At 38.1% G+C, this 27,328-nt stretch overlaps 1 protein-coding gene across 3 annotated transcripts in view; it reads left to right on the top strand.

The window, feature by feature from the left end:
• LOC126272059 (EH domain-binding protein 1) overlaps positions 1-27,328 on the top strand; it is a 197,302-nt gene that overhangs the window by 143,775 nt on the left and 26,199 nt on the right. For all 3 annotated transcript variants that reach the window (XM_049974582.1, XM_049974581.1, XM_049974583.1), the window contains 4 exons: positions 9,903-10,115; positions 10,202-10,322; positions 16,572-16,671; positions 17,751-17,824. In XM_049974582.1, coding sequence (XP_049830539.1) covers positions 9,903-10,115; positions 10,202-10,322; positions 16,572-16,671; positions 17,751-17,824 — 508 coding nt within the window. The remainder of the gene's footprint in view (positions 1-9,902; positions 10,116-10,201; positions 10,323-16,571; positions 16,672-17,750; positions 17,825-27,328) is intronic.

Below are 27,328 nucleotides of genomic sequence, written 5' to 3'. Positions count from 1 at the left end.
GCCGCACAAGTTCAATGATGTAATTGTTTATTTTATATTGTTAAATTTCACAAAATTGTTAAACAAAATTTATACAAATATAAGTTTCAGAATTTGTAAATACTAGACTCGGCCAGTGGCTTATAAAGGACAAACTACATTAAATTTTCTACAAAGAGGTCATGTGCATTTCTTCTGTGTCACTAATAGACTGCGTGCAGTAAGCAAGATAATATCAAAATCTCACACATGGTTTTTGAAGGCCAGATATAACATTGCAGGTTGCATAAAAAAGCATTGGTAGGGGCAGCTGAGTCACCATGTATGTACATACATACATTTAAATATTTTTTGTGAGGTTTATGCTTGGGTGCCACTTTCTAACTTTCCACTCCTTTACAGAATTCTTTCCTTCATCTTAATCATCACTTTTAGCTACTATTTTGCTGATAGCATATATCAAATTAGTTCGGTGGTTCATGAAATAATAGTATAGTATTACCCATTAATAACTGTTTTGTGTCATTTGACTACATGAGAAACATTTGTACCAACTATGAGTCTGTACATATTCCTTTTTGTGTTACTTACACACTTTGTTTCTAGTAGACTCTCTCTTCTCTGTGGCTGCATTCAGTGAAATAGACATTTTTGGCTGTGAAAAATATCTTATGGTTGGGACACAAATGCAGCTATTTGATCCAACATTTGGTATTTTTTCAGTTAACCACGTGAAAAAATTTCATGAAGTGACGGAGCACATTGTTCTGCCATTGCAGCATCGGTCTTTACAGAAAAACTCAGCTTGGACCAACTTTTTGCATTTTTTGTAATCCATGTATTCAATGTTAATAGCCAGCCAGTTTTTTTAAAGGGTTCCTAAACAAGAGGGCAAACAAATAAGACTGGTTAAATGAACAAGACAACCACAGAAGAGATGGACTAACTAGTGAAAATGGACACTGCATAAACCTTGAAGAGAAACCAGGTTGAGTAGTACGTTTGGCTTAGATGATGATGCGAAACATGAAAAGAAAAAGGGGATGAGTGGTTGGGACAATTCCTTACAGTTCATCTCATCACAGTCTTAGTGTAAAGGGTGCTGGCTAGCGTTTTCTGGTGGAGAATGGTGGGTCGAGGTGAGTCAAAAGCCACTCAGTGACAGCAGAATCCCTTTACTACTTTTCAGCAGTTCAAGTTAGTAGCTTGTGCCCCCTCTGGTCAGCGGTGGGTGATGGACGTCGAAATCTGTGGACTTCGGCTGTGAAGTGTTGTCATGGAGACATAAATACCGACTGTGCCCAGTTCGACACAACAGTGAACCAAACTTGTAGCACGAGTATTCCTGACTGGGCAGCAGAGTGGTTGAGCAGAGTTGTGTCGGGAGCTGGTGGAGCCGGCTGAGTACAGGACATGTTGGCCACCTCCCCGAGCTGTGGTGTGTGATGGTAGCATAGATGTCTGTGATGCGAGGCGGGTGCCCCGTGGCAAGGTGGTTAGGAGCACCTCAGTTTGACCCTTGACCTGTTTGTGCTGTGGCTGGACTCCACAGTAGGCAGTCCTGTCAGGATAATGATGCTGTGATAGTGGCCTTGTGGCGGAAGCCAACACTACAGCAAACACTGACTCACTGATGTGACCCAATGACCGGCCTTGCTGGGCAGCCATACACCGCATGCTAAAGTGATACGGACAGCCAGGCAGCTGGTGGCACCTATGTGGATGCTGTGATGCAATATAATACCACCTTATTGTAGCAAGTGACTGCTTACAGAAATGAGTCTTCTTGCGGAAGGCTCACACCATACCATTCTTCTCCTTGTGGAAAAATTCAGCCCTCCGAATTCTCTCTGCTGCTGTATCTAGAACCAGTTAACTTTCACACTCTTTCGTGGACGCATTGTGTTAGTCTTAAGTTACATTATTTTTAGTCCTTCTACAACACTTCAACAACTAAGCTACTTCCTCACAGGACCCTATGCTTACTGTGAGCCATCAGGTGGAAGATTGTGAGGGGTGGGATCTGTGCAGTTCTGTCTCTGAGACAGTAATAGACATTGCAAAATTAAGAGTGTGACTGGTACGGAGGTTCCCCATGTGATGAGTCTGTGCTAATGTTCATTACTGTGCTGTCATATATTCCCAAGTGTGTGGTTGTATTAGCTCCCTCAAAGTCCAATCATTCTGGATGGCTGGCATTTGTTCTGCGGAGGTGAGAAGGGCTGACTCCAGAGTGGCGTTTAGGTAGGTCAGATTTATCGAGAGAGAATTTTGAGGCATAAGCAGGTCAGTAGAGTAAGGAAAAGGTGATATTTATGGATGTGGTTCCAGTAATGGTGGCAGTTAGCAGGAACAGATGACCCAAGATGTCACAATGAGTGCCATTGATTATTATCAGACCCTGCCTTTGCAGTTCTGATCATTCCATGTTGCTTAACTGACTCTGGTCATAGCATATGCAAATGACAGCTGCTGGGTCTGCCATTGAAAAGAGCCTTGTGGGCCTACCCTTTGCAAGTGCTGGTCCGTTGCAGCCAGCAGTACATCCCCTATCTTCAGACATACAAATTTCTCAACTAATATTATCCATTAAATATGATTTGAAAATAACATTATTAACTGTCTTAGCTGAGTTCTGCACATTCGTGTACACATTACTGAGCTTGAAATCATTGGTGCTAAATTTCTTTGTAGCATTAACAACATTACACATTCCTCATAAATAGAGGTCTCACCTAAAATTTCCTTTAACATTTTTTTTAAACATACATTTTAACTACAGAAAAATGTTTTCCCTATGCTTGCTTATAAACCTCCTTCATAAATTTAATACTTTTTATGATTTGAATCTCACTATTTCTTAATGTGCACAAATATAATCAAAACACACACACACACACACACACACACACACACACACACACACACACACACACACACACACACACACACACGCGCGCGCAGTAACGAATATGAGAAAGAACAGATAAATTTTGCATACATATTGTGCCCTAGAGGAAGAGAAAATCCTCAATTAGCTCACTAGACCACACTGTGGCCCTAGAGCATATGGATAAGCTGGAGTAATCATAGGGCTAATTTGTTTTTGCTGGGCCTTGTATTTCTTCTCCCCCATTTCACTCACTCCCCTTTGGAGGAAGCCACCTGCAGCTGAGGCAGGGCTTTCAGGCCACCTTTAAATGGTCCTATGTGCACTACAGTAGTACATACCAGGTTGGGAATTGTAACTTAACGTTGACCACAGGGGTCATTTCGGTTACTGAGTAAGGCCCTTGGTACTGTGTAATGAAATTTCTTTGTTTTTTCCCATCGTAACAAAGGGATTTACCAACATTACTCATTACACATTGTCCAACTTAGTACTTGGGCAGCTTGGACATCTCTTTTTGTATCTCTTCCTGCAAGCCCAGCTCTTTTGTATTCTCTCTTTGAACCTACCACCAAATACCCCTCAACATCTTGGTAAATAATGTACAGCCGATACATCTTACCAGGAAGTGGTTCAGACAATTCTAAAGGGGACTAAAAATGACCTTGTATGGTAATACTCCTGTACTTCAGTGTACCTTTGAGTTATAGAAATACAATAGTAGAAAGCATCCCTGTCACTACGGCAACTGTTCACATAAAATGGAGTGAAATGATCGTATGCCATTGAAGGCAGCCTGGGGAAGTTCTGTCATCAAGTTAAGTCTTCTCACTTGATGCCACATTGGGCGACTTGTGTGACAATAATGATGATAACACAACACCCATTCCCCGAGCAGAGAAAATCTCTGACCTAGCCAGGAATTGAACCTGGGCCTGCTGCACGACAGTCAGATGCACTGACCACCCAGCTAAGTTGGCAGACACTGTTCACGTAACAACTCCATATTTTCCCTTTGCTTCTTTACATTCATTCTGTTCTGCCATTAGATCTTGGATGTAATATGCTCATTTCCAATTTCTAAGCCTGTGAAAAACGTATGAGATGTGATCATAAAGTAATGAGAATTTTTAATTTTGAGGGCTTTATACATCAGATTTTCAAACTTTATCTTCTTGGTACATGCAGTCCTGATGTATTATTACATTTTCAGTTGTTTAGAATATTTCATTCGTTGTTGACAGTTGAAAAGGTTGTACATGTTTTTGGTGCTCAGTGAATTTTTTCTTTCAAAAAAGATGGATCAAAGAATTTGCATTAAATTTTGCTTGAAAAATGGAATAAAATACACCATTGCAATCTAAATGATGACTGTGCCTTTTGGTGACTCTACTATGAATAAGACAAGATTTGGAGTGGTATAAACCTTTCAAAGAGGGTCGAGAAGATGTGTAAGATGATGACTGCCATGGACGCCCTAGCACATCAGTTACTGATGACAGTGTGGAAAAAGTAAAGAAAATGGTTCAGGAAAATGCTGAAGCACCATCAAAGGGGTTGCTGATGATTTCACCATATCCTTTGGCTCATACCAAGCAATTTTTTCAAGTGTTTTGGCCATGAAACATGTAGTAACAAAATTTGTTTCAAAATTGTTGGATTTTTAACAAAACTGATGTCATGTAGACATTGCTCAGAAATTGCTGAATCAAGTCTACAATGATCCAGAACTTCTAAAGGAGGTCTGTTATAACAGATGACAAAACATGAGTATGTAGGTATGACATTGAAACCAAGGCCCATTCATCCCATTGGAAACTTCCTGAAGAGCCAAGACAAAAAATAAAAAAAAAAAAAAAAATAAACACGTTCGATCACATGTGAAGGTTCTTTTCACCATTTCCCTCAATTACAATGGGATAGTGGATCATGAGTTCCTGCATTATGGCTGTACGGTCAATAAGAAATACTACCTGGAAGTTGTGCACCGTTTGTATGATCCTGAAGCAGTCTGAAGAAAATGACAAGAGTTATGGCAAAACTACTTTTTTAAATTGCCTCAATGCTTGATCATGATTTTTTGGCAATAAAAAAAGCAATTGTTACCTCAGCCACCGTATTTGCTGGACGTGGCCCCCTGCAATGTTTCTGTTCCTGAGGCTAAAAAGTAACCATGAAAAGTAATCATTTTACCACCATTGTCGGGATAAAAACAGAATTGCTGGAGGAGCTGAATGCCATAACGAAAAATGAGTTCCTGAAGTGCAACCAAGATTGGAAAAAAGCTCTTACTTTGAAGGGGACAAAGTTGATGTTGATGAATAAATAAAGATTTTTAAGAAAAGTAAATATCCCCTGTTCCATTTTCATCACACCTCATAATTGTTTTATTAACTCTGACATGGAATAGATGCCCAGATAAATTGTCAGTTTCCAGTGATCCAAAATGGTTCACCACTGTGTCAGGTGCTTCTCTGCCTACTGGCTTCATGCAACAGTCATAGCCAAATAACACGAAAAGTGATCAGTTGTAAATAAACTGGAAGCATTCTTGATCACACAAATTTTTTAATGTGGAGACCTGTTTTGATCTTATTATAAGGTAATCTTCAGAACAGACTGTGGCAGTACACCACCAGCCACAAGCAAGAGGGTTGCCATGTGCTGCCGCCTCCAGCAGACAGTTATAATAAGACTGGAGCTGGTCACCACATTAAAAAATTTATGCGATCAAGACTGCTTCCAGTTTATTTATAATAATTATAGATTGCTGTTTCCTATAATAAGAACTATGTTCCGTAAAATGATCAGTTGTTGTTAGTATACATTAATTCCCTGCCAGTGTCTGTGCAAATATCCATACCAATCATTTGGAAACGTCTGTTGACCTCCGGTAGTCACTGTAATACAATTTGCTGAAGTTTGATCTCAGCCCTTTATGCAGTGGGTATGCAGTTTTCACATATTGCTTCAGGTCCTACTTGTGCATTCTCCATCAATAATTTTCTACAAAATGATGCCAGTAGGTAGACAACATCTATGCGCTGCTAAGATAATTGTGAGCCTGCCTCAACACTTCATCGCATAAACTTGCTGGCTCATCAGTGCAGAACTGGCCTTGCATTGCAGACTGCTGACAGTCTGTCAGTGGTCTAAGCCGTATGCCACTTGTCTGCAGAAATATACTAACACCTGTACCTTGCGACTTAATCCATGAGCGTTGCCATGTTATTACCCAGGGCAGTGTACTACTTCAAAATCGGACTCAGTTAGCCAGAAAGACCTTCAGGATATGACTTTCATGACAGGCTCGAGTTGCATTTGGGCTCTGGCCCATGATCATAGACATTACATCTTCTGAACCATGTGTTTTACAATGACGTAGTTTTGCTGGTACATTGGCTAGTATATGTGGATTCTGTTTGCAAAATTTAATGTGAATAAATGTATTAGATTGGTGTACATGTTTGTAGTGTTTTTGTTGTGCATGTTTGTTTCCCAGTTTGCTAATGGTTTATTTATCAATTGTCTCTCTCTCTCTCTCTCTTTTTTTTTTTTTTTTTTTCTTTTTTTTGTGTTGCTATTTGAGTTAGCATATTGTTGTTTTGTCACTCAGAGATAGTGAAACAAGCTGTGGATTCTAGAAAAAAGAAGAAATAGGAATGTTTCTGAGGTATTCTTCTGTTTGAGTTTAGTAGAGGGGTTACAGTTGCCAGAAATATTTGTGCCATGTGTGGGGATAATGCCATTGCACAGAGCACTGCAAGAAAATGGTTTTCTCGTTGTAAGGAGGACTGTTTTGACAGTAGTGTGTCTCTATGTTCAGGAAGACTGCCGGTGTTGATGAAGATAATTTAAACACACAAACCCTCAATGATCAACATCAGTGTACTCAATAACTGGCAGATGTGTTGAACTGTGATCATTCTACCACTGACAGAAAAAAAAAAAAAAAAAAAAAACAGCAGCTCTGCTTGCTGGTCTTCAGTTGGCTCATGAACATCAATCATTCTTATCCTGTATCATTCCTTGTTATGAGAAATGACATCTTCATTCTAACATAAGAAAAAGAAAGGAATGGTTGTGCTCAAATAAAACAGCAACTCTCCTTACAAAGACATGCGCACATTTAAAAACAGTTATGTTGTGCATTTGGTGGAACAGTGATAGTGTTGAGTACTGTTGAATTGATTTTCCAAAGTGTAAACATCACTGCTGACATTTACTCTTAACAACTGGGAATCTTGCAGATGCAGTCTTAAGAACAACCATCAGGAAGACTGTGTGAAGTGATACTACTCCACAATAATGCCCACCCACATTCTGCTGGACTGACAAAAAACAGTTACAGGATTTGGGTTGGGAAGTCATCTGATCTTGTGCCCTTGGATTTTCACCTTTTTCCATTCTGTATTGAACAGCCTCCTAGAAACTTCCTTCCCAGATGAAAATGCGCTTCGACAATGGCTCATCAAGTTGCCTCAAAACCACGTGACTTCTATCATTGCAGAATCGGAAAGTTACTCCAGCATTGGCAGCCTACTGTAAATAGCATATGAGAATATATTATTGATGACTAAATTCTATGTTATGTGTATCTGTTGTGTTCATGCTTCAGAAAATACTATGAACTTATGAACCAACCCAATAGTAGTAAAGACATAATACATTAAAACATTATGCCTTGAGACTTGAACTCAATCTGAGAAGTGTTAGACTAGTTGGATCCTTAAGGCTTATCATCCATTTGATGCTACATAATCTGTTATGACTTCAAAGATAGCAATAAAAATATGTGATACCATAAATCGCCTTGAGGACCTCTTCCTTCGTAGTTCTGCCTTATTTAGCTGCTCTGACGCGTAGGCTGGTTGTCAGGTTTTCTGCCCATCCATTTCCTGGCTGGTGGCTAGGAGGCCCCCAATTTGACACGCAGGCCATCTGTGCTGCAGCTGGACGCTCACGTAAGTGGTCCTGTAGGGTAATGAGGGGGCAGTATTGGCTTCGTGGTTGAAGCTGAGGCCATACGGGACGTTGACATGATGACTTGCCAATTTGACCGGATGACCTGTGTGACCTAGCAGCCAGTATTCAAATGTACCAAAGTGGGTGTGTTGTGATGTGGCCGACACGAATGTTGTGTACACTGCATGTCAGTATGCCCCTCGTTTCGGGAACTGACACGAACCAGCAGGTGGATGGTGTTGCCTATGTGGGTGTCATGGTGCAATATTGTGTGAGCATTGCCCCAAGCAGCTGCCTGCAGCAGTGAGCATTCTTGCATTAGATTCCTGCCATAACATTATAAAGATGTGAGTAATATTTCGTGAAGAGTGAATTTATATTTTTGGATGTTAGTCTGTGATTCCTGCGCCTAACATTTTGTGTCCAGCTGTATGTGATATCTTGTAGGATTTCAAATTAGTTAACAAAACTTTATAAAAGCTTCATATTTTTCAAAACAGTTGTTTTTGGATTTACGTAAGTACCAACCTTTATTGCACTACTGTAAGCAGTGCTTTGGAGTGGAATATACTTTTTCTTATCATTTAACTCTCAGTAGCCATTATCACCAGACTTGATAGTGAGTGCTACAAGAGTACAAAGAAGTGTAGTGCATGTCAGATTTAATTAAAAGAACTGATACAAGCTTTAGTGAAATCCAGGAATCTCAACTGGAAGTATGGAGACAGCAACACTGTCATCAAAAATTTTGTCTGTCACTGTGGTTTCACATACCCCCATTCTTATGTGATTAATTAGAGGTACATGTTTGTTTAATTTCTTTTAATATTGTGTGCTTGAATTTCGAATGCAACACTAGAACTTCTAACCCATCAGTCACATCAATTAACCTTTGTGTGATGGTTGCCATCTTCTTCTTTCTGTTGATAGATCTGTTCCTTGCTTATTTAAATCTCGTACCTCTTTAGCTACATGACTTAGACTAGCAATTGGTTTCTTAAAATTTGTTACCTGTTCCTCTGAATGAATTTTTTTCCTTTGGGTGCTGGCCTACGTGCTTCTCATGACTGCTGTGTAGCAATAGATATCTTCTTTTCTGATTTTGTTTTTCTTCTAGCTTATTTTAGAGTTCCTTGCATTTTTAGGCTGTGCCCAAAATTTCCTTAACTTGTGATGCTTTCCTTGTCTTCTTCAGTTATGCTAGATAAATTCATCAGCCAAACCTTGAGTGATGCCAGTTAAATTGTCACTTCCATGTTCTTTCCTCATCACCATCTCATTAGTAGCAGCCTAGAATTATTAGACTGTGCTTTCACAAAGTTATGGGACTGGCAACAACAGACAGAATTGGCATACATTAAGCGTATTACAGAACAATTAGTATTACCTTTTTTACACACAAACCTACACAAGCACCAGAAGTAACGCACAGTATTATGTACCCTTTATCCTAAGCTGGAACCCATAAATTCATCTATAGTGTAGAAGCCATGTTGCAGCTCCATAAAAAATGCTGAATAGCAAACATGTATATAAAAATAACGATCATCTTCTATTGTAGCAGTGACAGAATTTCATCTTTTTTCTAAGTGTATGAATGTTACCTTTTTCAATATACTGGTTGACATACCTTAACACTGCATCCATAAATGACTGTTAGCTTTAAAGATTTGCTTCTATTTCAGTTTATACCCAAGATTCTTTACACCATTCTCCTTAGTTACTTTTTGCTGAATATATTTTTGCTTATTGTCATTTTTGGTTATATTTTGCTGCACATCCTGCTAAATTGTTCACCTATGCTTTAACAAGTATTAGTAGAAATTTAAGGACAAAATTTTCTCCCAGAGTTACAGTTTTCTATTGATATAGTATTGACAACTTTTCTCTCTGACTGTAATGGACTATGAAGCACCATTTATAACCAGCAGTGTCTTTAGTGTAAAAGTTATTGTCCTTTACAATTGTGCCACTTCAATTTTTTTAACACATTTTCTTGAGTTCAGAAACATTCATTTGAATTACACAGTTTTTACCAACCACATAAATGAATTAATTTTGTCTAAAGGATGAGCAGAATGGTAACATCACGCCATGGAGTCCAGCGAAAAGTCCGACTAGTCCTACAAAGGTTTTGGAGACCTCTGATAATAGTCATGTTGCACAAAATATTATGGATGAAGCAAACACTAATAAACAAGCGATATCACCACTTCATTCATTCTCTGCTCTTATGGATAGAATTTCACCAGAAAAGTCTCCAGACGCTCATCAAAGAGGGGTCTGTACTTCCAAATTAAGTGGAGATAAATGGTTTTTGTTCCACATTCATACTGTTCTATACTAATTTACGATTTTTGTTTCTAGTGTGGAAAGGATGTAAATAACTACATACAGAATGAACTGGAAGCATTAGAACGGGAGCAGAAACAAATAGATAAACAGGCTGCATTGCTTGAAAAAGATCTGCGGAAGGTAATGGAAGCAGGTAAGATTTATTGAGACCTTTTGCAGCAGTTATACACAGAAATAGTTTCAAAAAACTGAAGGAAAAACCTATACAGGTGGTAGAAATAAAATTTGAAAATTTTTAGAATTTGTTTTTTAAACCTACTTATTCATTTCATTTTGTTCAATGGGTTTTTCTTTCTTTTTTTAAAAAAAAAAACAGCTTAGAATCACTAAAAATTTTATGTAAGCAGTTATAACACAAATTTAAGTTTGAGTTTTATTCAAGCCCATAACTGCCCAATTTCATATTCATTAATAAATGTAAATTTAAGCAGCAAAAATTAATAAAATAGCAGTTCTGTGTAGTCATTGCATGCTAAGAAGTGATAGATGATTAAAGCTTGTGATGTAAAGGGTGTTCAACATATGATGCGAACATTGTCTCCACCATTGGAGGGCAACCAATTTACCATAAGCAAGCTCTGATCGCCACTTCTGGCCTGTCACTCAGTGTTTAGCAGGTGTTTTATCAGTTTTAGCAGATTAAGCTAGACAAATTAGGAGAACTTTTGAAAAGCAAAAGATCTGGAGAACAACCCAAGAAAATTTTAGTTCTATGTAAAAAATCTAAGTGGGTCATAGGCATCTATCCATTTATTCATCAAGCAATCTGCTGTGGCAATAGAATATATCAAAAGGAAAGCCAAAGTTTTAAATTTCACATATAAGAAATCATTTGTGCAAGAGCTTGACTGTTGCACAGACTCCTGTGTGGAGGACATAGTAATAGGCATCCCCAGTGTAGGGAAACACTTGAAAGAGTTAAAGACAAACAAATCACCAGGTCCAGATAGAAATAGAGTTAAGGTTTAAAAAATACTCTTCATCACTGGCCTATTGGTTAGTTTGCATTACAAATCTCTCATCCAGCACAAAGCCCGAAGTTAATGGAAAAAAGAGCAGGTGACTCCTGTTTAAAAGAAGCATAAAAGAACAAACCCACGAGACTACATACCAACATCCTTAAAATTAGTTTGCTGGAGAATTCTTGAACATATTCTCAGTTCGAATATATTAAATTTCCTTTAGACGGAAAAGCTTTGGTCGACAAATCAGCAGGGGCTTAGAAAACATCACTCGTTTGAATCTCAGCTTACCCTTTTCTCACATGATATCCTGTGAACCATGGATGAAGTGCAACAGGCGGATGCCATATTCTGAGATTTGTGGGAAGCCTTTGACACGTCACTTCGCTGCAGCCTGTCAACAAAGGTGTGAGTATATGAAATAGGTTTCCAGGCATGTGAATGCTGTGAAGACTTATTAAGTAATAGAGCCCAGTGTATTGTCCTGGATGGTGAGTATTGGTCAAAGACAAGGATATCATCAGGAGTGCCCAGTGAGTGTGATTTGACGGACAAGGTGAGCAGGAAACTGCAACTGTTCGCTGATGGCACTGTGGTATACGGAAAAGTATCTTCATTAACTGACTGTACATGGTTCAGGATGGTCTGTACAAAATTTCTGTTTGTTACAATGAATGGCAGCATGCTCTTAATATAGAAAAATGTAAGTTAATGTGGATGAGTAGAATAAATAATCCCCTAATGTTTGAATACGGTATCGTATGTGTGCTGCTTGACATAGTCATGCCAATTAAATATCTAGGTGTAACATTGCAAAGTGATAAGAACTGGAATGAGCATGTAAGGTCAGTAGTGGAGAAGACTTCGGTTTATTGGTAGAATTTTAGGAAAGAGTGGTTCACCTGTAAAAAAGACTGCATATAGGACACTAGTGCGACATGTTCTTGAGTACAACTCTAGTGTTTGGAATCTTCACTAGGTCAGATTAAAGAAAGACATTGAAGCAGTTCAGAGGTGTGCTGCTACATTTTTTACTGTTATGTTCAATCAACATGCAAGTATTACGAAAACATTTTGTGAGCTCAAATGGGAATCCCAGTAAGGAAGACATTATCCAGTATGCAATTGACAAAATTTAGAGAAGTGACTTTAGGGATGACTACAGAAAGATTGTACTGCTGCCGGCGTACATTGTAAGAGAAATTAGGGCTCATACGGTGGCAGTGCAGTCATTTTTCCCTCACTCTGTCAGTGGAACAGTGGAGGAAATGACTATTAGCGGTACAAGGCACTCTCAGCCAAATACCATGTCATGGCTTGCAAAGTGTGTACTTATGTATAGGAGTAAATTTGTCAAGTTTCATCTTGAACTGATCTCTTTTCGATGAAGCATAGCCTCAGTTACATGAAGTCACAGAACAGTTGATATTGGCTGCTGAAAATCCTCGCCAATTACACATAGAGTGCTTGCATCTTGTGAAAACAGGAATTTGTATGTAATTAGTCCATCACAAATTATGAGATTGATTTTTTCCATCAGTCCATGATTTCTGATGAGTATATGAACAGTACATTACAACCTATGTTCAGAAAACTAACAACTAATGAAAAGACATATGGTTATTCCATTCAGGACAATGCAGGAGTCCTCAAAAATCCAAGGCAGTATCATTACATGTTTTTGATAATAGGATACCAAGGCCTCTCATAACTTATGTACTTTTCTCTCTGTTAAAACTGATTAACCACCTGCTACTCTGAGCAATGGGTCTCACAATTGTGCAGTGATCAGGGCTTGCCTACAAGACTATTGGTCCCCATTTAACTTCAGAAACAGTGCTTGCATCATACATAAAATATGTTTTACATTCAGCTTTATCTGGAACTGTGTACATTGCTGTATCATATCCTGCTGTTACCTGCACATACACATCTGGAGTGATGTATCTGTCCTAATCTGTTTCTTTTCTTAACCTTTTTTGAATATTTGCTACTTTACAACAGTAAATGAGGTTGATGGTCCTATGTTCACCTGTAATGACATCACATGTTATTTCAGTAGGTCATGCACAGACTACACTGTTGGTCTCGTCTTGTATGGCACTCATAGATGTGAATCACCAGGTCACCCAGATGCTGTGCCCATGTGGCCCTGTATCTAACATTTGTAAATCATTGCTTCTCACACCATTCAGTAACTATAGATATTTCAGAAAAAGTCTACTGTAATACTTTGGATGCTGCACTTATCACTTCTTTTTTCCCCTCTTGAATAATATTCCGTAATTTCTTAAAACAAAAGAGAGGGAAAAGTCCACTCCATCACGACTTCTAGTTCCTTGAGTTTTATAAATACTTTATTTTAAAAATATAATTGCTCATTGGTATTTGGATCTGATTACAAAGCAGTCAGTACATCCAGATATTTAATGTACAATGGACAGTACAAAATGAACCTTCGAAGCGATCTATCACTTAAAAAAAAAAAAGACTGTGACAGCAATACTTAATGCTGTCAGAAGGTTCTAAGAGAAGCACACTCACAGTCTTTTCATTCAACCAATAAATAATAAAACAGTCAGTATTTTTCACAACTTGTCTAAGGCATATGACTGTGCGAATCACAGTATTCTCCTAAATAAATTGGAGTGTTATAAGATTGTTGGTAATGGTTAATGCCATATCTAACCAAAAGAATGCAGAAAGTTTTACTTAGTAATTCAACCAATATAGTCCAGGACATAATTCTGACTGGGGATCGATCGATCGATCGATCTTTCAGTACATATGCTTTGACTGAACACAATACTAGTGTCATCTGGAAAATGAACTAATTCTGCTTGTTGTATGTTAGATGGAGAATCGTTTACATATATGAGAAGCAATAATGGACCTAAGATTGGGCCTTGGGGAACCCCTTGATTGATCAATCAAATCAAATCAAATCAAATCAAATCAATGGGTTCCCCAAGGCCCAATCTTAGGTCCGTTATTGCTTCTCATATATGTAAACGATTCTCCATCTAACATACAACAAGCAGAATTAGTTCATTTTCCAGATGACACTAGTATTGTGTTCAGTCAAAGCATATGTACTGAAACAGAAAAAATGGTAAACAATGTTCTGAAAAGTATCATTGACTGGTTTTCTGTGAATAGTATCACCCTCAGTTTTAAAAAGACAGATTGTATTTAGTTCTTCACCTCCAGGGGTACTACACCAATGATAAGTGAGGAAAAATTAGATGGAGTGGAGACTTCAAAATTCTTAAGTGTCCATATCGATGAGAATTTAAACTGGGAAAAGCCCATTCTGGAATTCCTAAAAAAAAAAACTCAGTTCAGCCACATTTGCACCTAGGATCATTGCAAATCTTGGGGAGAGACAAACCAGTGAGACGACATGTTCCACAAATTTTCATTTAATAATGCCAAATGGAATAATGTTTTGGGGGGTAACTCATCTTTAAAAAAGAAAGTCTTCATTGTTCAGTAGGATACCGCAAGAGCTGTGGTGGTGCTCACTCATGACCGTCATGCACACATCTGTTTAAGAAGTTGGACATTCTGACTATAGCTTCACAGTATATTTATTCCCTTGTGAAGTTTGTTGCAAGTAGTCCACAACATTTCAAAAGGAACAATGATGTATATATTTACAATACCAGAAAGAAAATTGATATCCATTACTCCACATTAAGGTAGTTCTGAACACAGAAAGGTGTACACAATGCTGCAACAAATTTGTGATCAGTTACACAGTGATAAAAAATGTCTGACACACAGAATAGCAACATTTGAAAACAAACTGAGGAAGTTTCACCACAATTCGTTCTATTCTGTAGAAGAATTTCTGTTATTGTGACATGTAAAAGGTAATAGGTAGAAATTAGTAACTCACATGTGTATATCCTTTTAAAAAATTGCAGTGTGAATGTAACTAATTGTAGTTCTTCAGCTTCTCCGTGCGCACTTCATGTCAACATAGTTAACTTGTGAACTAACAGGTGTCAGTGTGCAACTGGCACAATATTTCTCGAAATGACTATGTGACCAGCACCAGGCTTATCTCTCTTCCCCTCCCCCTCGTTTTCCCCCTCGTTCTCCCCCTCGTTTTCCCCCTCGTTCTCCCCCTCCCCCTCGTTCTCCCCCTCCCCCTCGTTCTCCCCCTCCCCCTCGTTCTCCCCCTCCCCCTCGTTCTCCCCCTCCCCCTCGTTCTCCCCCTCCCCCTCGTTCTCCCCCTCCCCCTCGTTCTCCCCCTCCCCCTCGTTCTCCCCCTCCCCCTCGTTCTCCCCCTCCCCCTCGTTCTCCCCCTCCCCCTCGTTCTCCCCTCCCCCTCGTTCTCCCCCTCTCCCTTTGATCGGCCACTTCATCTGTGAAGTGGCCAATCAGAGGGAGAGGGGAAGGAGATTGAAGTGCGGTGCCAGCCCCTATCAGTCAGTTCATCAGCACACCTGATGATTGCAACATGGTCATTTGCCAAAATGTTGTGCCTGTAGGACACTAGAATCTGGCAGCTCATCCATGAACTGTTTCAAACTAATTAATTACTATTTTCATTACTGGTCTTGCTAACTTTTTCTTTGAAATGCTGTTTGGTTCATTCAATATACCCAGTACCTTTCCTTAAATTATGATTATGATTTTCCTCTGTTCAACTGAAACATCTGTATCCTTTCTATACTCGATTTCTGTTGAAACTTTGTAATTGTTAAGGAGGATGTCGATTTTTCTTTTGTCTTCTGAATCTGCTATGTGAAGTTCAACTGCTTTCACATGGATCAATTTTCCTCTCATTTTCATTCTTGAATTTCTCATCTCTCATTGCCTTATGATTGTGTGTTTTGGGAGCGACAAAATTTGTATGAAATAGGTGATTCTCTTCTTCTGTATTACTGGTGATAAGGCCAATATGTTGACAAAATGTTTCATTTGAGATAATATCCTAAAGTCTTTATTTGCCGTGTACAAACTACAAAGATTGGAGTCCATAGGGAGTCTTTTTGTTTCATACGTACATGTTGAAATACAATGTGTATCATTTAGTGATGGTATAAATGTAGTAAGGAAATACCTGAAAAAGTGAAAAGAAGTTGGGAGTAAAAGAGATCACTCACCGAATAGCAGAAGTGTTAAGTCGTCAACAGGCGTGCACGCACATGCGCGCCACACACACACACAAAAGAGAATGAAAACTTTGCTAGCTTTCAGAAGAAATCCTTAAAGAGTTTTCATTCTCTTCTGCATATGTCCCTGTCGATAACTCGGTACTTCTGCTGTTCACTTAGTGGTCCCTTTTATTCATAACTTATTTTTGTGTATTTATGTTTGCAATTAAAATCTCTATAGCATCCCTCTCTGCACTAATAGTTATTCCCTTTTTTATCCACAGTTGTTACTGTATGTGATGTAAATTGCAGGTAATGACAGGGAAAGAGAAGAAATACTTATGTCTAAATGGTTCACATTAGTCAACAAGAAAAATGCGTTGCTAAGGAGACAAATGCAGCTGAATATCCTGTAAGTACACAGTTTAAGTGTAAATGTTTGAGGAGTGATAATATTCTAAATATCCATATTCATGTAAGACAAGTTCTTCTTTAGATAGAGCACAATGCCAGTGACAGTCTGAATGCCTTAAGTATCAAATCATTGAGAAGAATTATAGTAAAAAATAATGCTCATACTAAATATAAAAAAAATTAAAGTGAGTGTGTCAAGTGACATCAGATTGTCACTTACAAGAAACCATTTCAAAATGCAAATTTGGTGAAGAAAACTAAGAAATTGCAGAGAGACTGAATGGTTGGAATGTACTTACACTTAAAAGGAAAAATTGTGTTGTTGCCTATAGAAAAGTTTAAAAGTAAAAATATTAATCCTAGCTTTAGTCTTCTTCCTCCTTGTCCTCCCAACAGATGGTGTCTGAGTAAATTGCCACTTCTTTCTAACCTTCTGCAGTTTTTCCTTCTATCCTCCCTTAAGAAGGCTCAAATAGTTAAAAAAATCTAGGATTAGTGGTTTCACTTTTAGTACTTAAAGTAAGTACTGACCAGTCATTGTACACCATTCAAAAACAGATACATTTATTAGTAGCTCTGTACTATGTAGATGTGTTTGATTTAAATTTGTGTTAGGTCTGTATTATGATTTGCTGTGGTAGCAATCAGTTTATCTTTTGTTCAAGTGCAAGCATATTCCTGTTACTTTTCAATACTGCTGTTGTTGCCATGTGGAAAGGTGTAGCTCACATTATCACAGAATTTGGTGTTGCAAGTTCTCAATAATGTTAGTGTATGTACACTGAGTTTTCGTGAAATAGTTCCTAAATGTACTGAAAACTCCAACTCTGACATAAGTAAAATATTTTCAGTTGGTAGTGTATTTTGAATAATGGTACCAGGCAGTTGCAGATGCTTTGCACACATTTGGAACAATATGTCGTAATGAATTGTTTGTTGGAAATCATAAATTAATTGTAACTACTAAATGATGTGATGGATAATAGATGTTGGCTTCAGTAACAAATTTTCTGTTTTCACAATGTACAGCAGCAGTTTTGTTCCAGTTACTATTTGAAATATATGCTTTATTTTCAGTGAGAAAGAGGATGATCTAGAAAGAAGATCAGAGCTGTTAAACAGAGAACTTCGCAGTATATTGGCGATTGAAGGTAAGTTTGTAAGTATGAATAGCGACAAAAGCAGCAGCAGCAGCAGCTGCTGCTGCTGCTGCTTCCAAAATGCAAGGTTCCATATTGTAAATACTGAATTGAAATTAGCATTGAAATAAACAACTAGGAATAAGATACATATAACATAGGGCCCCTATCTTTTATTTTAAACAGTCATCTCCAAATTACAAAAAGTATTTTCTGTTTACTTAATCTTTTTGAATGTGAAAAGTGACACCAAACTGTAGAATGCTCTGCACAATGTATCCATAATAACCTTTAGATTTATTTGTAGTGGGATGTACTTTCAAGTGGAAAAATTACAGTGTTGATTGAAATGTTGTCACAATGAGATTTGAAAAAAACTTAGTCCCAAAGTATCTTCCACTAGGAGTTAGGTGAGATAAAAGTGGTTTGTGGTTAATTCAATGTTGAGAAGCCAAGGATCTGTCTATTAAAGATCAAATTTAGCAGAAATTCAGTTGCTTGATACTTTCATTCTGTTAATGTTAATGATTAATGGAAAATCTCATATAGAGATGTGAAACAAATACTAACAAATAGATAGAGGGGCTGGCCCGTACTTACCCCAGACTACCTTCTCTACCCAGTGGTTTCTATCCCTGTAACCGACCCCGCTTCAAAACCTGACCCATGCATCCCCCCACAACCATCTACTCCAGCCCCGCTACTGGTAAAACATACACAATTCAAGGCAGGGCCACGTGTGAAACTACACATGTCATTTATCAGCTGACATGCCTGCACTCCACAGCCTTTTACATCGCTATGACAACAACTAAACTAGCTGAGTGCATGAACGGACACAGACGAACTGTCCGCCTAGGAGATGTCCAATACCCAGTAGCGGAGCATGTCCTCCAGCATAATTCCAGGGACCTAGGAACCTGCTACACCGTATGTGCCATTTGGCTTCTCCCACCCAACACCAGTCCCTCTGAACTGCGGAGATGGGAACTTGCACTCCAACACATCCTTTCATCCCTCTATCCCCCTGGACTGAACCTACGTTTAAACCACCTCACTCCCATTTACTCTTCAGTCTGCGCATCTTTCCCTTTCCTCTTTAGCCATTCACACATCTTTTCATCCTACATAGTTGTGTTTATCTGTATACTATATACCTCTTTACTTCTGCATGCATCCTCTTTGGTTTGAAGCTGTCACAGTACTTACAGTAGAATATCTTCGGCTTCCCTCTGACAACCATGCCTCCATCCTTGCTACCCTCCCTGTTTTCCTTTCTCTGTTGCTTTATAACCTGGGTTGTGAGTAACTGAATCCACTTTCCCTTCTTCCCTTTCTTTCCCCTGATGAAGGAACATTTATTCCGAAAGCTAGGAACGTAAATTTTCGGTTATGTTGTTTATGTATCTATTTGCTGTACTGAGCTGAGGTAAGTACTGGCCAGTCCCTCTATCTCTTTGTTAGAACTTAATGTTATTGAGCCAGTTGGCCCAATTGAAGGAAGGTAATGTTGACTTCGGTGCTTGTGTTGACATGCGACTCATTGCTCTACAGCACTAGGATCAAGCACATCAGTACGTAGCATCAACGGGTTAGCATTCATCTCGAACGTGGTTTTGCAGTCAGTGCAATGTTTACAAATGCGGAGTTGGCATATGCCCATTTGATGTATGGATTAGAACAGGGCAATAGCCGTGGCTCGGTACGTTTGTATTGAGACAGATTTCCAGAATGAAGGTGTCCCGATAGCAAGATGTTTGACGCAATTGATCGGCGTCTTAGGGAGCACAGAACATTCCAGCCTATGACTCGCGGCTGAGGAAGACCTAGAACGACGACGACACCTGCAATGGACGAGGCAATTCTTTGTGCAGTTGACGATAACCCTAATGTCAGTGTCAGAGAAGTTGCTGCTGTACAAGGTAACGTTGACCACGTCACTGTATGGAGAGTGCTACGGGAGAACCAGTTGATTCCATACCATGTACAGCGTGTGCAGGCGCTATCAGCAGCTGATTGGCCTCCACGGGTACACTTCTGCGAATGGTTCATACAACAATGTGTCAATCCTCATTTCAGTGCAAATGTTGCTGTGTGTTTCCATTCCATGATTAATGTGATTTGAAGAGAAGTAATAAAACAAGCTCTAACATGGAAAGTAAGCGTTTCCGGACACATGTCCACATAACATATTTTCTTTCTTTGTGTGTGAGGAATGTTTCCTGAAAGTTTGTCCGTACCTTTTTGTAACACCCTGTATACATATGTAAACATAACAATAACAAAATTTAGTTTAGCACAATACACTGACCCTTTCAGCATATTTAGGTACAGTTCGATGTATGCAGCCTGGCGTGTGTAAGGTGTCTACATCTGTTGAACTGCTCTTCTAGTATGAAGTTATACATTTCCATGGAATAATTTGAGCCATCACCAACAAGATCTCTGTTGATCTTTTCTCCCTCACATACTATATCATCATCTTGATTAGATGGGCAGTGGCCAGCAGTGTCACATAGTTCACATACGTTCCAGGTAGAACATTGGTGATTTGGAAGAAAAGTGCTCCAGCATCATCAATATAATCAAGCACCCTCAGATAGTTACTGTTTACAGGTGTAAGGGAATTTATGATTAATAAAAACCATTTTTCTTTAAAATTTTGAAGTTTTCCGTTTGCTTACATACCCATCCTCCCTCCCCTTTTGTCTTTTAGACAAGCGCATAGTCTGAAATGCCCTATGGGATATAAAAATTACAAAAAGGAGAGGGGGCAGAAACAAGCGCAATTAGATGCGAGTCTACTTGTAACAAGAAAAACTGACCCTGACCGTAGTCTTTTTCTTCCTTGCCTGTATTCAAACATTAGAAGCTTAAAATGTTAGCAGTTCATCACCACACCCTACTGCCGTTTGCTTATATGTTCAGTGTTGGATAACAACAGTCTGGAGACTGTGTGAGACATCAGACTCAACATAAGTATTTCGTCGAAGCATGTAGTCCTTTCACCCATAGTTATAGTGCCTGGCACACTGAAGGCTGTGAGAAACATATCAAATGTGTGAATGCGGGGGTAGAAAGAACTGTTACATTTCCGAGTAACACTTAACCATTACTGCCATAACATATCAAAGCAGGGTTGCAAATTTGATCTAAATTCCTTGATCTGCTATAAATGCTAACATTCTGGACATACCGCACTGGCTGGTAAGGGAAAAACTATCTGTGATAATTCCAGAAAGATTCACGTTAAAAGGGAACACAATGCACATCATCTCCATTTTTTATGAGCTGATCTGTTAATAGCAATATGTGGTGTAGACTCCCAAATGTTGAAGCTTACAAGTGTGCAGGGCCGTAAAACTGCATTTTTTTTTTTTTCCCGGTGCTCTTAGCATTTGTTGCTAAAAGATCTATTTCCAAAGTAGAATCCACAATGTAAACTATTTCATCTGACACAATACTAATAGTTGTAAATGGAAAGGCAATTGTAAAAGAGCAAAGGCTGCAGTCTCATCCAAGATGACATTGCCCAAAGGAAAGATACTTATGCATTAAACTCCCAAAGTCTCTTGCAAAAAAGATGTAACATTCAATATCTCCTCATTAACCACTTCTGAATAAAAATGAAAACCACAGATAAAAGTAGGAGACGTTAAGAAAGCAGTGTTAAACTTGCAGACTTTAACACACGGCCTATTGGTGTAACACTTATTTCACTGTTAAGTTGAGGCATTATTGTTCTAACCTACACAGGTTCCTTATCTGAAATTTGGCCATGGACTGACTGTCTTGTGACCAAAAATAGGGCCCTTACATATCCTCGCAATAATAGACACTGAAACTACATATTGTTTGAAGTTTAATTTACAGAAATCACAATTAAAACGTTACTCATTAAATTAACTGACTACACTGAAAAATTGGTTCTTTTTAAGTTTCTTCTAGTACAAGGGTTAAGCCGAATTATTTGCTTTAATCATGAAATTAACAAACATAGTGCGTAAACAATACTTTTGACAAAACTATTAATTACTTTGGAATTAATTAAGGTCTCGCTTTGCTAACGTGTTTTCAAACAGAGCCAAATAAATACTTTAAGATTTCTAGCATATCGTCTTCCAGATGTTTATGATTAATACAGAATTTATTTATATTTATATATCAATAATAAAATTCAAGTTGTGAAACAATCTCTGATTTCACTCTATAATACACCAAATAAATTAGAAAATCAACTGCATGCAAAAAACTAAGCTCAAAATAATATCTGGTGTTGTATTCTTTAAAACTGATGGCCAACCTTTCTCTTTTATGAAAATGCAGATTATATTCACTGTTAATGGGACTTAATTCAAAAGTTAAGAAACACATTTAAATAGGCAGATGGCAAAAGAAGCGGGGAAGTAAAAATATCTCGGCTTGTTTCGCCACAAAGTGGGCTCATAAACTGTTGTTGTTGTTGGGGTCTTCAGTCCTGACAATGTTTTGATGCAGTTCTCCGTGCTACTCTATCCTGTGCAAGCTTCATCATCACCCAGTACCTACTGCAATCCACATCCTTCTGAATCTGCTTAGTGTATTCATCTCTTGGTCTCCCTCTACGATTTTTACCCTCCACACTGCCCTCCAACACTAAATTGGTGATCCCTTGATGCCTCAGAACATGTCCTACCAACCGATCCCTTCTTCTAGTCAAGTTGTGCCACAGACTCTTCTTCTCACCAATTCTATTCAATACCTCCTCATTAGTTATGTGATCTACCCATCTAATCTTCAGCATTCTTCTGTAGCACCACATTTCCAAAGCTTCTATTCTCTTCTTGTCCAAACTATTTATCGTCCATGTTTCACTTCGATACATGGCTACACTCCATACAAATACTTTCAGAAACGACTTCCTGACACTTAAATCTATGCTCGATGTTAACAAATTTCTCTTCTTCAGAAACGCTTTCCTTGCCATTGCCAGTCTACATTTTATATCCTCTCTACTTCGACCATCATCAGTTATTTTGCTCCCCAAATAGCAAAACTCCTTTACTACTTTAAGTGTCTCATTTCCTAGTCTAATTCCCTCAGCATCACCCGATTTAATTTGACTACATTCCATTACCCTTGTTTTGCTTTTGTTGATGTTCATCTTATATCCTCATTTCAAGACACTGTCCATTTTGTACAACTGCTCTTCAAAGTCCTTTGCTGTCTCTGACAGAATTATAATGTCATCGGCGAACCTCAAAGTTTTTATTTCTGCTCCATGGATTTTAATACCTACTCCGAATTTTTCTTTTGTTTCCTTCACTGCTTGCTCAATATACAGATTGAATAACATCGGGGAAAGGCTACAACCTTGTCTCACGCCCTTCCCAACCAGTGCTGCCCTTTCATGTCCCTCGACTCTTATAACTGCCATCTGGTTTCTGTACAAATTGTAAATAGCCTTTTGCTCCCTGTATTATTCGAATGAGAGAATTCCAGTCAACATTGTCAAAAGCTTTGTCTAAGTCTACAAATGCTAGAAACATAGGTTTGCCTTTCCTTAATCTTTCTTCTAGGATAAGCCGTAAGGTCAGTATTGTTTCACGTGTTCCAATATTTCTACGGAATCCAAACTGATCTTCCCCGAGGTCAGCTTCTACCAGTTTTTCCATTCGTCTGTAAAGAATTTGCGTTAGTATTGTTTGAAATGTTTTTCAGAGAATGTACTTAGCACAGTGTCGGAGGATATTTCATGTGCACTTGTGGATTCAAACATTTATTTTTACCAGCATATTGAGGGTAAATTTAAATCACCACCAGCTATAGTTGTATGAGTTGGGTATGTGTTTGAAATTAGACTCATATTTTCTTTGAACCTTCCAACAATTGTATCATCTGTGTTGGGAGGTTGGTATATAAATAATTTCTCAAATCACATACCATGTGAGAATGTGCTGTATGCTGACATCATATTGACAACAACAGGTGAAAAGTTTCGAAATATTCAGAATTACAATATAGATATAATTGAGGTGACAAAATCACTGGTGTCTGGCCAACCAGCTGTCCAGTAAATTAACAGAAACAGAACAACTAGAAATGAAGTCTGACAGTAAGAATGTGAAATTACTTGGACTTGTGATTGACAAAAGACTGTCGGAGTGTGGACACACAAATTACTTTAGCAGCAAACTAGCAAGAGTTTTGGTTTGTTACATAAATTAAGATAAAATGTCACTAAGAATCTGCTAATTTGCTCTTATGTGTTCTTCCACTCACACCCACAATATGAAGTACTGCTGTGCGAAAATGCGCCATAGTCAGCTTACATTTTTCAGTGGCAGAAGAAAGTCGTTAGATGTATTCTCTGTCTGCTCCCCCTCAGAGAGACTTGCAGAAATCAGTTCTAAACACGTACGATAATGACAGTCTCCAGAATTTATATCTATTGCTGTCTAATTTTGTGCTGAAGAAATTTAAACAAACTTAGTCTCTCTCTCTCTCTCTCTCTCTCTCTCTCTCTCTCTCTCTCTCTCTCTCTCTCACACACACACACACACACACAAATACCTGTAAACATATGAGTGTTAAATTTTTTTGCTAAAAGAGTGAGAATTTTACACAGATGGTGAATTGATGGAGAGTAATTTCCAAGAATTGCTCTTTGGGAACATACCAGTTAACTGACAGCATCAGGATAAATGTATCACACCAGCTACAAAAAGGATGGTAGAAGAATGGGTGGACTTGTGAATGCTGAACTTACTGTGATGGACATGCCTAATAGGCAAAATACACAATAATAATAATAATAATAACAATAACAACTCCCTGTGGAGGCCTGGGAAAAGAATAGGCCTCCGGTATGTTCTGCCAGTCGTAAAAGGCGACGAAAAGAACAAACCACTAATAGGGCTAACCCCCCTTATAGTGTGATTAGTTGGTTCAGGACACAACTAAAGAAGCCTCGGACAAGTGCCGTCATGGTCGGGGACGACGCTTAAACCCTATGCCCGCCCACAATGGTAACAACACTGCTAGCCAACTGGAAAATAATTTAAATCCAAATAGATGTGTTTTGCAGGATATGCTTCCTGCAACCACCCTAGAAGGAAAACAAAGACAGAGGATGAGATGGTCAGATGAAGTTAATCAACACCTCATGTTCTGTTATTACCAAGCAACAAACCTAGAAACCAACACAACTGGATACAGATCACAAGTATACACAACATTTATTACCAGATACCCAGAATTAAAATTTTTAACAGAACAACGACTAGCTGATCAGATCCGTGTAATAATAAAAAATAACAGGATACCCCAGTCAGAATTAGAAAACATCAAACAACAAGTACAACAAATACTGGAACAAAATAATGTGCAATCAGAAGAAGAAGAAGAAGAAGAAAATACAGTAATGGACTCAAACATCCCAGAGCAAACAAACAAAGAACAACACACATCAATTAAACAATCAGAGGAAAACGAAATCTTAAGACTGCCACCAGAACAAGTACAAATAGAACATGAAGTGACACACATGTTAGATATAGAAGAAAAATTTCAGCTGACATATATAGAATACAAAGACACAAATACAGACATTAGACCATTCTTGCATAGACCGCCAAATAACCCACTAGTCGAAACAACAATAAAAACTATCAACACAATCATACACAACAAAATAAATGAAAACACAACTATGGAAGAGTTAAAACTACTGGTTTATATAGGAGCTCTCACTACTCTAAATATACACACTAGGCAGAGATCAGAACCAACCAACACACAGAAGAAACCCACAAACCAGCATGGCAACACAGGCTACAGATCAGAATAGAAAAACTGAGAAAATACATTGGACAGCTAACACAATTTATAAGCCATCAAATGTTAGAAAAAAATGAAAAAGGTTAGGTAAAATCTCACAACAAGAAGCGATAGAGCAATTAGACGAAAAGAAGCAGAAATTACAAGCATTGGCCAAACGACTTAGAAGTTACAAAAAAAGTGAAAATAGAAGGAAACAAAACCAAAGATTCAACACAAACCAAAAGAAATTCTGCCAGACAATAGATAACACACACATTAAAATAGACAATCCACTAAACATAACAGACATGGAACACTTCTGGAGCAACATATGGTCAAACCCGGTACAACATAACAGGCATGCACGGTGGATAGAAGCAGAAATAGACACATACAAGATGATACCACAAATGCCTGAAGTGATAATTTTGCAACATGAAGTCACCAAAGCAATTAATTCTACTCACAATTCAAAAGTCCCTGGAAAAGATAAAATAGCAAATTTCTGGTTAAAGAAGTTCACTTCAACACATTCACATCTAACTAAATTATTTAACAGTTACATTGCAGACCCATACACATTCCCTGATACACTTACACATGGAATAACTTATATGAAACCTAAAGATCAAGCAGACACAGCAAACCCAGCTAAATACCGCCCCATAATATGCCTACCAACAATATACAAAATATTAGCTTCAGTCATTACACAGAAATTAATGACACATACAACACAGAACAAAATTATAAATGAAGAAAAAAAGGCTGTTGCAAAGGAGCACGAGGATGTAAAGAGCAACTGATAATAGATGCAGAAGTGACATATCAAGCTAAAACTAAACAAAGGTCACTACACTAGGCATACATTGATTACCGAAAAGCTTTTGATAGTGTACCCCACTCATGGTTACTTCAGATATTGGAAATATACAAAGTAGATCCTAAATTGATACAGTTCCTAAACATAGTAATGAAAAATTGGAAAACCACACTTAATATCCAAACAAATTCAAATAATATCACATCACAGCCAATACAGATTAAGTATGGAATATACCAAGGAGACTCATTAAGTCCTTTCTGGTTCTGCCTTGCTCTGAACCCACTATCCAACATGCTAAATAATACAAATTATGGATACAATATTACTGGAACATACCCACACAAAATCACACATTTGCTATACATGGATGATCTAAAACTACTGGCAGCAACAAATCAACAACTCAACCAATTACTAAAGATAACAGAAGTATTCAGCAATGATATAAATATGGCTTTTGGAATGGACAAATGTAAGAAAAATAGCATAGTCAAGGGAAAACACAGTAAACAAGAAAATTACATATTGGATAACCACAGCAACTGCATAGAAGCGATGGAAAAAACAGATGCCTATAAATATCTAGCATATAGACAAAAAATAGGGATAGATAATACAAATATTAAAGAAGAACTAAAAGATAAATATAGACAAAGGCTAACAAAAATACTGAAAATAGAATTGATAGCAAGAAACAAAACAAAAGCTATAAATACTTACGCTATACCAATATTGACCTACTCATTTTGAGTAGTGAAATGGAGTATCACAGACCTAGAAGCACTCAGTACACTTACATGATCACAATACCACAAATATAGAATACATCACATACATTCAGCAACAGAAAGATTCACATTAAGCAGAAAGGAAAGAGGAAGGGGATTTAT

This window comes from Schistocerca gregaria, chromosome 5 (genome assembly GCF_023897955.1).
Source record: "Schistocerca gregaria isolate iqSchGreg1 chromosome 5, iqSchGreg1.2, whole genome shotgun sequence".
In the NCBI taxonomy this organism is placed as follows: domain Eukaryota; kingdom Metazoa; phylum Arthropoda; class Insecta; order Orthoptera; family Acrididae; genus Schistocerca; species Schistocerca gregaria.
This window is presented reverse-complemented; position numbering and strand designations above follow the sequence as displayed.